At 48.3% G+C, this 12,261-nt stretch overlaps 1 protein-coding gene across 1 annotated transcript; it reads left to right on the forward strand.

The window, feature by feature from the left end:
• Window positions 1-68: 68 nt before the first annotated feature.
• PMM2 (phosphomannomutase 2) lies at window positions 69-12,023 on the forward strand. Its single transcript, XM_053276160.1, has 8 exons — window positions 69-581; window positions 2,490-2,601; window positions 3,252-3,328; window positions 4,856-4,947; window positions 5,871-5,970; window positions 6,968-7,043; window positions 8,022-8,137; window positions 9,315-12,023. Exons 1-8 carry the CDS (start codon window positions 381-383, stop codon window positions 9,417-9,419), a joined length of 879 nt encoding a protein of 292 aa, XP_053132135.1. The 5' UTR covers window positions 69-380; the 3' UTR covers window positions 9,420-12,023.
• Window positions 12,024-12,261: the final 238 nt, after the last annotated feature.

The raw sequence follows: 12,261 nt of genomic DNA on the forward strand, positions 1-12,261 counted from the left end.
GATAAAGCTGAAAGTTTTACATTTTTTAAATGGCTGGTTTCAAGAGTTGGCTTTGTTTTCTTTTTTTCTTGTGTTTTGTTTTTGTGGACCGTCCCTAGAGCGTTTTGGAGCCAGGCGGTATCTATCAATGAAATAAATAAATAACAGATAAGTAAATGATGATAATAAACCCTGGGGCGCGGAAGGTAAAGGGGCGACTCCTAATTGACCCACAGGCTTATAGATTCTGCTCGCTCTCTCCGTGCCCCGTGGCGTGTTATATTCAGGATGCTGCATCATCTATTGCTGGTGTCGCCTGGAAACCGGAAGCGAGGGTTGCGGGTTGCACAACGCAGAGACTGCAGCAGTGCCTGCCTTGGGGAGAGGAAGGCGGGTAGCGCATGCGCAGAGGCCGCCATCCCTGCGCGCGGCATGCTGGGAGTGGTAGTCTTTCCTCCTGGGGCGAGGAGGAAGCGAACTCGAAGCGCCGCCTCGGACTCTGGGCCACCTCACCGCTGGCTGGGAAGCCGGCCATGGAAAGGGATGGCGGGCAGACGCTCTGCCTCTTCGACGTGGACGGCACCCTGACCGCACCTCGCCAGGTAAGATCCCCGGAGCGGGCGTGCTCCCCGGAGTGCCCCTGGGCATGTGCAGAGTGCAGAGCGCTCAATGCATGCAGCCCGTCTCTCTCGGGGATGGGTTGGAGGAGGAGGGCGGGCGGCGCTTTTTGATGCATGCGAAGGCGCCCTGGAAATAAGTTAAGTGCAATCCTTGCGAGTCATTCATTCTAGGGCATAATCAATAATTTTGATTAGATGGGGTTTTTATAAAATATTTGATTTATTGTGCAGTTGATAAGAACCGTCCAGCTCTCCTACAAGCCTGGAAAATTCTGGCTGGTTGCTTTTTAAAAAATTAATTAATTAATTAATCAAACTAATTAATTAAATTAATATACCTCCTGACTCCAAAGGCTCTAGGCGGCTCCTCTTAAAGTTTCCCCCTCAAAGTTGGGGAGGCGATTATTCTCGGATTCTGCGGGAGGGTCCTTATTCTTAGGAAACAAACCATTTGGAGAAGTTCGCTTTAGAAAGAACTGGCTTTTAAAAGGCAGTTTTTAAAAAGCAGCATGTGATGAGGATGGTAGGGCGCTCTCTGCACATGCTTAGGGCTGCTCTTCCCTTGCTGGTGCTGAGGCCAAGTCCTCCCGATTGATTATCTATTTATTGGTTTGGTCTCTCTGTGTGTGGCCCCAAACTCACGTCTCTGGGTTACTGATATCAACTAATGTAAATCAACGAATACAAAACGGTTTAAAACCACAATTGCAGGGAGCCTGTTTAGGTTTCCGGGCCTGATCCTGGAAGGGAGGGAGGCCCTGGGTCCTGTTCCGCCAGGGGCAGAGTGTCACCTTCAGGAGTGCTTGTCTCTCCCTTCCCAGCAATGGAATCTAAGGGCACTTCCTTCTTCTGGTTTTGCAAACACCTTTTATATATGGGTGTAGGCAGGCATCCTTATTGGACAGGGGAACCAGTGTCTGAACACACGTGCATGCTTTTGATTTGCAAGTCAAGCATTCGGAAGTTTGTGGTCCGGAAAGCCAGAGATTTAAAACCTGGGAGCAAGGGAAATGCTCTGTGCTGGATTGATTTAGAACATAGGAAGCTGCCTTCTACCGAGTCAGACCCTTGGTCCATCTAGTTCAGTATTGTCTACACAGGCTGGCAGTGGCTTCTCCAAGGTTGCGGGCAGGAGCAGGAGTCTCTCTCAGCCAGTGTTCCCTCTAACAAGGTTTCCCAGATGTTGTTGACTATAACTCCCATAATGCCCAGCCAGAGGCCCCTGCAGCTGGGGATGCTGGGAGGTGTAGTCTATAACATCTGGGAATCCCTGTTAGAGGGAACACCTATCTGGAGATGCCAGGAAGGGGATTTGGAACCTCCTGCATGCAAGCGTGCAGATGCTCTTCCCAGAGCAGCCCCATCCCCTAAGGGGAGTATCACAGATGTGCACACAGAATTCTTATCGGTTCTTATCAACACACAAGTGCGCACACAGATACACACAGATAGTCTCCCATTCAAATTCAAGCCAGGGTGGGCCCTGCTTAGCGAAGGGGACAATTCATGCTTGCTACCACAAGACCAGCTCTCCTGTTCTTGAGAGCGAGGACAATGCAGAGAAGAGGGTTCCATCCCTGCTTACTATGGGCTGTCACTATTTCTCAGTGTTGTGGTGAGGAAAATATGGGAATGAGACAATGGACATAGCCCCAGAGGAATGTTAGGACAGAAATACAAAAATGAATGTACGCAGGATCTACGGAAGGGCATTCCAACCTTGAGTCCCTTGGATGGTGTTGGACTACAACTCCCAACGGCCCTTGGCCACTGTTGCTGGGGAGGATGGGAGTTGTAGTCCAACAACCTCTGAGGATCCACAGTTGAGAATTCCTGAGCCGCATAATACACTGAAGATGTGCACTGATTTTTCTTTCTCAATGAATCTAGAAAATCGCTCCAGAGATGGCCGATTTTCTGCAGGTGTTGCGGAAGAAGGTGAAAGTAGGCGTGGTCGGGGGCTCAGACTTTGAAAAGATTCAGGAGCAGCTTGGAGACGATGGTAAGAATCGAATCCAAGGCATTGCAAGCTGTGAAATCCATTGCTTACAAGGAAGGTCTGGAGATTTCTTAAAAGTTCCTCTATTATGAAAGAGACCACTTTCTTCATTTGTAATCTTGGCTTATTGACTGCATTTATGCTGAAGTCGGTTCCTTAAATATTGTTTACACTCGTAAACCAAATGCATTAAGAAATTACATACTTGTATATAAAATTTGCATTCCTATTTCCATAACGTTTTTATTTGAAGAGAAAATGTATGGGTAAGGTAGCTGGAATCGGTGAGACTGTGTTTATTTGGTACTTTGGTACTATAAACAGTAATCTTTAGTGCAATTTTATTTTGGTTTCACTTTAAACTGGAATCATTGACAAATCCATCACATTTTTTTTTTTTTTAAAGACAACTAAATTGGGGTTGTCGTGTCCGTGATGATCTAAGTGCTTTTTACAAACATAGACGGTGAAATTCCCTCCTAAAATTCCATGTTGAGTCACTTTAATGCAGTGGTTCCCATGTGGAAATTAAACAAGCTTGTGGTATAATAATAAGAGATTTCCTAAAATGGAGGCCTACCCATTGACTTAGTACTTGAGAATTACTGAAAGAAATCATTTCCACGTGGTTCTTTCTTTCTGTCTCTCATTAGTGGTTGAAAAATTTGACTACGTCTTCCCAGAAAATGGTCTCGTGGCATACAAAAATGGAAAACTAGTGGGTAAACAGGTGGGTTTGCAATCTGTGATTATGCACACAAGCACAAACCAAGAAAGCAGAGTTTGAGAAGCCTCAGATCAGACCGTGCATTGCCGTCTTCTGCATCTTCCCCCTCTGTCGTTGGGGTCCAGAAATGTCAGCTCCCCCTTGAAGAGACCCTGGTGTCTCCATTGTCGAACAACACCCCAACACTGTAGGAACGTAGGAAGCTGCCTTCTCCTGAGTCTGACCCTTGGTCCATCTAGCTCAGTATTGTCTACACAGACTGGCAGCGGCTTCTCCAAGGTTGCAGGCAGGCGTCTCTCTCAGCTTGGAGATGCCATCAGGGAGGGAACTTGGAACCTCTGCATTCAAGCAGAAAGGTGCTCTTTCCAGAGTGGCCCCATCCCCTAAGGGGAATATCTTACTGTGCTCACACATGTAGTCTCCCATTCAAATGCAAACCAGGGCAGACCCTGCTTAGCAAAGGGGACAGTTCATGTTTGCTGCCACCATTGTACGTAATGCATTGTACGTGAGGCTGCCTTTGAAAACGGTCCAGAAACTGCAGCTGGGACAAAATAGGGCTTCAACATTATTAACTGGGACTGGATGTTTTGAGCTTCGTCAGTTGCACTGGCTCCTAGTCTGTTTCCGGGCCCCTTTCAAAGTGCTGGTTTCAACCTTTAACGCTCTAAATGGCTTGGGACCGGGTTACCTGAGAGAGCGCCTTGCCCCATATGTCCTGTCCTGGACCTTAAGATCTTCTTTGGATGCCCTCCTCTGTGTTCCCCTGCCAGACAAGGTGAGCTGGGTGGCTACCAGGGAGGGCATTTTTGGTGGTGGCACCCTGTTTATGGAATAGCCTCCTCCCCAGTGAGGTTCGCCTGGCTTCATCACTCTTTTCTTTTGGATGCCAGGTGAAGACCTTTTTGTTCACTCAGGCCTTGATATTTTATGCTGTGTTGTGAGCCTCCCAGAGAAAAATTTGTTATGGGGCAGCTAACAATGTTTGGGCTTTTAAAAATTGTTGTTCATTCATTCATTCATTCATTCATTCATTCATTCATCCCAAGGTTTTAAAATTGGTTTTGGGTATTTTAATTGGTTTTAAATGGTTTTGGATTGTTTTTATATTCTTCTAAGTAGTATGTTTTAGATGGTGTTGTTTTATGTCTTTTAAAACTTGTTATGTAACACCCGGAGTCTTTAGATGGGGCGGTCTATAAATATAAATAATGATGATAATAATTATTATTAATAATTATTAATAATGATAAATATCTTGATACCTTGCCAACTGCCCTGAGAGCAAAGGCAAAATAAGCATCTTTTACACTGCTTTTAGTTTTTGAATATATATTTAACGTGTTTTATGCTATTGTTAACTGCCCAGAGACAAAAGTTTGGGACGGTGTACACATTTGATAGATAAATAAGTAAATAAATAAATGTCTGCATTATTTGTCTGTGGGATCCAAGGGGTGGAGCTCGGGGGGGGGCACCCTCTTGGGAAAGGCGTTTGCTGGTCTGGCTGATGTGTGTGTCTGTGTGCAGAGCATCCAAGGCCAGCTGGGTGAGGATTTGCTCCAGGAATTGATTGACTATTGCCTGAGCTACATTGCAAAAATCAAGCTGCCACGGAAGCGGTAAGTGCAAGGGTGTTTCTTTTTTGTTCAGAGGTTGCCTGGCTGGGGTGATGGGCATTGTAGTCCAGCAACATCTGGGGACTCCTCTGATCTGCCTGGCTCCCCGCCCCCCCCCCCCAGGCAAAATAATAAGCTCATAAAGCACATGGTGATCAAGAGGGCATCCTCATGATCCGTGACCCCCCAGTCTCCACACAGCCCTCACCGGGGCAAAAATGATCTTCATAAGGAGGGCCCCAAATATGCCCTGCAGGAGGGTAGATGCGAGAACACCCAATCGTGCCAGGAGTTGGGGGGCCAAGCGTTTCGACAGAGCCCCACTGGCTCCTGAATGTGAATTTACCCAGCCTGTGTGAGGGTCATGGAAGTCGCCCGTTATCACAGTACTGTCTCTCTTTGATGCCTCTCTTGACTTCCTCCTCCAACTCCAGGTCACCCTCAGCGTTTTAAGCCAGCGGGTGATAGCATGTCAGCAAGAATACATTTCTTTTCAGGCCTCGCATTATCCCCCACAGTGTTTCTGCGGAGGAGTCTTTCTAGCTCATTCACAAATGATTCACAAACGTACCCTCCCCTATCCTTTCTATAAAGCTTGTAGGAACATAGGACACTGCCGTATACTGAGTCAGACCACTGGTCCATCTCGCTCAGTATTGCCTACCCAGACTGGCAGCAGTTTATCCAGAGTTGCAGGCAGGAGTCTCTCTCTCTCTCTCTCAGCCCTGTCTTGGAGATGCTGCCAGGGAGGGAACTTGGAACCTTCTGCTCTTCCCAGGGCAGCTTCATCTCCTCAGGGAAATATCCTGCAGTGCTCACACTTCTAGTCTCCCATTCATATGCAACCAGGGCAAGCCCTGCTTAGCTAAGGGGACAAGTCATGCTTGCTACCACCAGACTAGCTCTTTCCCATGTCTGACTTTCAGGGGCACTTTTATTGAATTCCGGAACGGGATGCTGAACGTCTCCCCCGTCGGCAGAAGCTGCAGCCAGCAAGAGCGGCTCGAGTTCTTCGAGCTTGATAAGGTGAATGCACATTTTGAGTTGGGTTCCTTGCTTAACAACTCTGGTGCCCTCCTTTTTTAGGTGTTGGCCTACGAGTCCCATAATCCCTAGCTGTTAGCCACTGTGGCTGGGGATTATGGGAGTTGTAGTCTAAAAACAGCTGCGGGGCCTAAGTTGAGCAGGCCTGGAATATGTCTTTAGTATGGATCAGTTAAGTCACCTTAAGTGGCGCAGCAGGGCAATGCTTGACTAACAAGCAGAAGGTTGCCGGTTCGAATCCCCATTGGTATGTTTCTCAGCTTATGGGAAACACCTCTATTGGGCAGCAGCGATTTAGGAAGATGCTGAAAGGCATCATCTCATATGCACGCGATATGGCAATGATAAACCCCTCCTGTATTCTACCCAAGACAACCACAGGGCTCTGTGGGCGCCAGGAGTCGAAATCGACTTGATGAGCATGGTTACATTTCTATCCCAGGCCACCTCCAAGCAGCTCAGGAAAGTGTCTGTGGTTTCCCCCATTTTTACCCTGGCCAACAACCCTCGGATGACGTCAGGGTTCTCACCACTGGGCCCTTGGATGATGTTGGACTACAGCTCTCATCATCCCCTGCCACAGTGGCCGAAGAGGACAATGGGAGTTCTAGCATAACCACATCCAAGGACCCACGGCTGAGAACCCTTGCCCCAGAACACATCTCAGCATCCTCTGCAACTAAAGGGGGTGCACTGGAGCTTTTCAGTGGACCCGTTGACAGGAAATGGGTCCCCTGGTGGAAGAAAGTCTTGGAATCCTCAGAATGGGTGATATTAAGAACAAAAGACCAGCCCTGCTGGATCAGGCCCAAGGAGGACCATCTAGTCCAGCAGCATCCTGTTTCCCACAGTGGCCCACCAGATGCCCCTGGGGAGCCCTCCGGCAAGAGGTATGTGCATGCTCTCTGTCCTGCCGCTGCTGCTCCCCTGAGCAATATTCCCCGAGCTGATGGTTCCTTTGTGTTTTTCTTTTGAACAGAAGGAACGCATAAGAGAGAGATTTGTGGCTGACCTGCAAAGAGACTTCTCAGGGAAAGGCCTCACGTTTTCCATAGGTATCACTGTTTTCTGCTTGTTTGCAAATCAAGACTGAGAACATAAGAACGGCCCTGCTGGATCAGGCCCAAGGAGGCCCATCTAGTCCAGCATCCTGTTTCGCACAGTGGCCCATCAGATGCCTCCAAGAAGCCCCCAGGCAGGAGCTGAGGGCTTCTCCTCTCTCCTGCTGTTACTCCCCTGCAACTGGTATTTAGCAGCATCTAGCCTCTGAGGCTGGAGGTGGTGTGTTGCGTTGATAGACCTCTCCTCCATGAAGTTATTCATTCTTTTTTCTTTCGTCTGTCTTTGACCAGCATAATGAAGTTATCCAAACGCCTCTTAAAGCCATCCAGGTTGTTGGCTGTCAACACATCTTGTGGCAGAGAATTCCACAAGTTGGTGATGCGTTGTGTGAAAAAGTAACTCCGTTTCTTGGTCCTAAATATCATGGCAATCAGTTTCATGGGATGGCCCCTGGTTCTAGTGTGATGTGAGAGGGAGAAGAATTTTAATTGATTTTAGTTAATTGTAATTGATTTTAGTTTTGATTTTAATTGTTTTTTTTTATTTTGATGTAAACTGCCCTGAGCCATTTTTTTTTTAGAAGGGCAGTATATAAATCGAATAAGTAAAAAATAAATAAATAATAAATATTCCCTTTATGGGGCTGCTCTGGGAAGAGCATCTGCATGCTTGCATTTTGAAGGCTCCAAGTTCCCTCCCTGGCAGCATCTCTAGATAGGGGGAAGAGAGACTCCTGCCTGCAGCCTTGGAAGAACCACTGCCAGTCTGGGTAGACAATACTGAGCTAGGTAGACCAATAGTCTGACTCAGTATCAAGCAGCTTCCTATGTTCCTAGAGCATCATTTGGACTGCAGAGAAAACCTCTTTCTCACTGGGTCTTTCTGGCCAGTATGCACAGTGGAAGTATTCCCAGATAGCATTGTGTTTCCTTCCCACCAGAATGCCATGTTTCCATTCTTCGTTCCTCTAGGGGGTCAGATAAGTTTTGACGTCTTCCCCAATGGATGGGATAAGCGGTACTGCTTAGGAATCGTTGAAAAGGACGGCTTCAAGACCATCTATTTCTTTGGGGACAAGACTATGCCGGTAAGTACTAAAGTGGAACGTGTCGGTAGGTACTGAATGTGAGTCTTCCTTCCACAGGAGAGCATGAATCTCATTCTGCCGCTCTCCCCTGGCGGGTGTTTACGAAGCCCCCCTAATGAATGTTGCAAGTTTCTAGCACCGTGGCCTCCGGAAAATTCTTATACTGCCATTTTTAGCCAACTCCCCAGGGCGTTCAGGTGACTTTTATGCACACGACCATTTGGTTGATCAGAATTCAACTCTGACATTGTCTTGCTGAATTCTACACGGCGTCGTGTAGAATCCATTGTGAAATAATTATACAGTGCGACCTCGATATCCACAGATTCATTCTCCGCAGATCTGCGTGTCTGCGGTCGGGTAAAAGACACCCAACCCTGGCATACACAGAAAAAAGTGGGAGTGGGGGGAGAGAGACATGACGACCTTGCATATCCACTGGTAGGGGGTGGGTAGATATGACCGTAGAGGTCATTTCCAGCTGCTATATTTGTTTTAGAGCCCCAAGATGGCTCAATTTTTTTAAAAAAAATTGGCAATTTGTGGGGCACAGCACAACTCAGAGGACCACCAAAGCATGGTAGGGAGCTTCCTCCTGCATCCCCCCCCCCCAATTTGGCCAATTTTCAGTCATTTTTTATCATTTTCCCGACAACTGGGAACCTAACCCCCATAATCCCATAGCCCCCAATGACTCAATATTCACGGTTTCCGTATCCACAGTTGCAGCCGGGAACAGAACCCCTGTGAATATGGAGGTCCTCCTGTACCCCACTGATGGCTGAGAATGTTGATTAACGATTGTACTGTGTTTACCTGAATCCAAGATTAGATTTCCCCCACATTATTTGATGTTGGAAACTGGAGGGGGATCGTCTTAAATTCAGAGTCCTGTTTCCTTTGGGTAGATAGGTTATAAGCTGTATTTAACATCTGTTTTTAAGGGGGTTGTCTTAAATTCAGTCATCTTCTGTTTGGGTAAGTAGGGTATATCAGTAGATAACAGTGGCACCGACAATAATAATTTGTAATAGTTGAGTGCAGCCTACTCCATTGGGTTTGTACATCCAGTGTGTTGTCGATCTAAGACTGTAAATAAAATCTGACCTCGATCAGAAGTTTCTAGTCGGAGGACTAAGACCCCAGTGACCAATTCTGCGCCTCTTTCCTTTTATAGGGTGGGAACGACTATGAGATCTACACGGACCCCAGAACCATCGGCCACAGCGTCACATCACCTGAGCAGACCCAACAGATATGTGAAACCTTATTCTTCAGCTAGGTGGTGGGTTATCTGGGGTGGAAACAGCCAGGCCAGTTCTAGTTAATGTTTTGCAACTTCATCTTGGTTTTGGGGACGATTCTGGAGATTCACACGTTTTGTCTGCATGGAAGCAATGGGCAGACTCAAAGCTTGACTTGGAGAGGCCAATACACAGAAGAGATTTATCCTGCCAACACCGCCCCTCCAAAAACCATCAGAAACCTCATGCTGGACCTGGCCTTCAAAGACACACCATTAAGGCAGGGCTTCTCAAACTTGGACCGCTGTGGCGGGCGGTGATGGGAGTTGTAGTCCACCGCATCTGGAGACTCCTTTTTGAGAACCTCTGTCTTGGGGATGCTCTCTCATTCCCCCCCCCACTCCACTGTCCCTTCAGAGAGTGCAGGGGCTGTGAGCACCCCTTCCCAATAACTGGTGTGGCCACACACTTTGCGTTTGCATGAAAGGTCTCGCGTGCAGCTCTTCTGCGTATAGGGGACGTCCAGGCAGGTGGGGACCCTGGTGGTCTGGGGTTCGTGATTGCATGGGGAAACCCGATATGTGTAGACCTGTGGCCCTTTCATGCCAATGCAGAGTTGGCCAGTTGGCACGGCAGGTGTGGCTTGTGGAGAGGGGTCGAGCACAACTCTCTCTCTCTCTCGTTCCTTCCTCAAGGGACGCAGACTGAGCAAACAGCCCACTTGCGTTCTGATCAGGTTTCACGCGGCAAGGACCATACTCACCCCATTCAGCCGTTTGAAAATGCCCATGCTTCCATTTTTTTACAAAATGCCGCTCTGCAGAGTTTATAAACCGGCCGGCCGGCCCCGACCCGCCAGCCACCTCTCGGGCCCCGTTGCTCATGCTTAGAGCGGGGTTTGTCTGCATAGGGAAGCATCCCTATTGGTGGATGCTTCAGGCATCGCGAGACCGGATCGTACCAGCCTCGCCGTCCCGGATCCGATGCTTCCCTCGTCAGAGAAGCCCTACTCTGAGCGTGAGTGGCAGCAGGGAGTGCTGGTGACGGACGGGTTCGGGCAGGACTTCTGACCCATTTCTGCTGCTGTAACTGTGTACAGCGGCACTTTTTAAAATGTCTGAATGAGGCTGCTAGCTGGCTAGTTCCCAAGATCTTGGGGGCATCATCTGCGTCTCTCAGTTCCTGCTGTCGTCAAGACTGCCGTTTTGGATGAACACTTGAAATGATGTTTTGCTGCTGGCAAAGCCGGTATCCCCAACGGCCCTCTTTTCTCTCAATGTTTAGGATTGCCGCCGTGTTAAGCTTCCTCATCCTGCATAAACAAACTTGTAATGCTGCTTATTGGTGTCACTAAACATTCAGTCTACCTTCTGTTTCTCCCGTCCTGCCTTGCCTCTGCGTTAATGAGGGCCGCACGGCCTGCCGACCAGCCATTCATCAGGTAGAGTTCACACAACTCTACCTGACGAATGGCCAGCCTGCAGGCCGTGCGGCTCTCATTAATGCAGAGGCAAGGCAGGATGGGGAGAGAGAGGTGGATAGTAACCAGAGTGGCTGTATCTTGTATGCCCCCCGCCCCCCAGGTTGTTAGGACGAGCCGCTACTGACATCAGGAGCGTAAAGCCCTCTCACGTGGGCTGGGTTTCTGCATACAGGGGAACATTCCAAAATATGCACTCTAAAGTGGTATAGGCCAGAGTTCAATAACCTTTCCCCAGAGAGGCTCCAATATGGGGCGGTAGGGGAGAATTCCTTTTGAAATGGGGCGGGGGGATCCTGGATCCCACCTTGCGTTCATGCCCCGGTTTGCTTTGCATGCGTGTCTAGCTGCTGTTGGCACTCGCTGTCTGAACGCGACAGTCTTGCTGCGGCCTTCTTTCTGGTTGCGTTTTAAAAAATGGATGTTCCCCGCTCTAAATCGGGTCTACTTGAAAGCTCTTTGGCGTCCAGCCAAAGGACGAGTCCGGCCGTCCACAATGTCGAGAGTCTTCTAAGGGAATACCGTGTTTCCCCGAAAATAAGACAGCGTCTTATATTAATTTTAGCCCCCCATAATGCACTAGGGCAATTAGCGGTACATCAGAAATTACTGCTAGGTCTTACTTTCAGGGAAACAGGGTATGTGGAAATGAGTTCAAAATTGAGTTTCCTAGCTGGTGTGAGCATATGATCCTACAGCAAAGGAGGGCTGGGTCTTATCGGTACCCAGGTGGGAGATCAGTGGGAAACCGCTCCTCGGTTTTCTCAAACAGAGGGTCCTAACCTTGGCTGGCCTACTGCTGCTAGCCTCTGACTACCATTATTGCCACAATGGCATTTGGGGATGATGTGTGTTGTAGTAGGGTCCCGATCCTAAAGGGAGAGCGAGTCCCCCTGGAGAACGGTGGTTAGGAATGTGTCTGTCTGTTCCTTCCAAGCGGGGCCTGACTGTAGATTGCTGAACCAGGTTGTTGCGAAGGAACTGAAAGACCTGCAACTTGACCACCAGCACCCTCTCACTGTAAACATGTTTATCTCCTGTCACAATTGAGGAAAAATGCCTGTCTTATTATGTAGAATCACAATAGCAAAAAGGGAATTCGCCTGTCATGGACATGTTTCATTACTATACTTGTGAATTAAAACGTTTGTCTATATTCCTATTTATGTCTCTGCGTGACTTAATGAATAGGACTTGGGGGTAGTTCACGGGCCGCATGGCAGAAGTCCCAAACTAGGGAGAAACAAAGATAACCCCTCCGGGGTTCCTGATTCTGAGCAATCTTGGTGCACTTCATCTTGCGGGGGGTGGACACCGCAACTCAATGGCAGAGCATCTTCTTTGCAGGCAAGAAATCCCAGCTTCTGTTCCTGGCAGCATCTCCAGGTAGGGCTGGGAAA

The sequence above is a fragment of the Hemicordylus capensis genome, chromosome 13, assembly GCF_027244095.1.
Source record: "Hemicordylus capensis ecotype Gifberg chromosome 13, rHemCap1.1.pri, whole genome shotgun sequence".
NCBI classification, from domain to species: Eukaryota; Metazoa; Chordata; class Lepidosauria; order Squamata; family Cordylidae; genus Hemicordylus; species Hemicordylus capensis.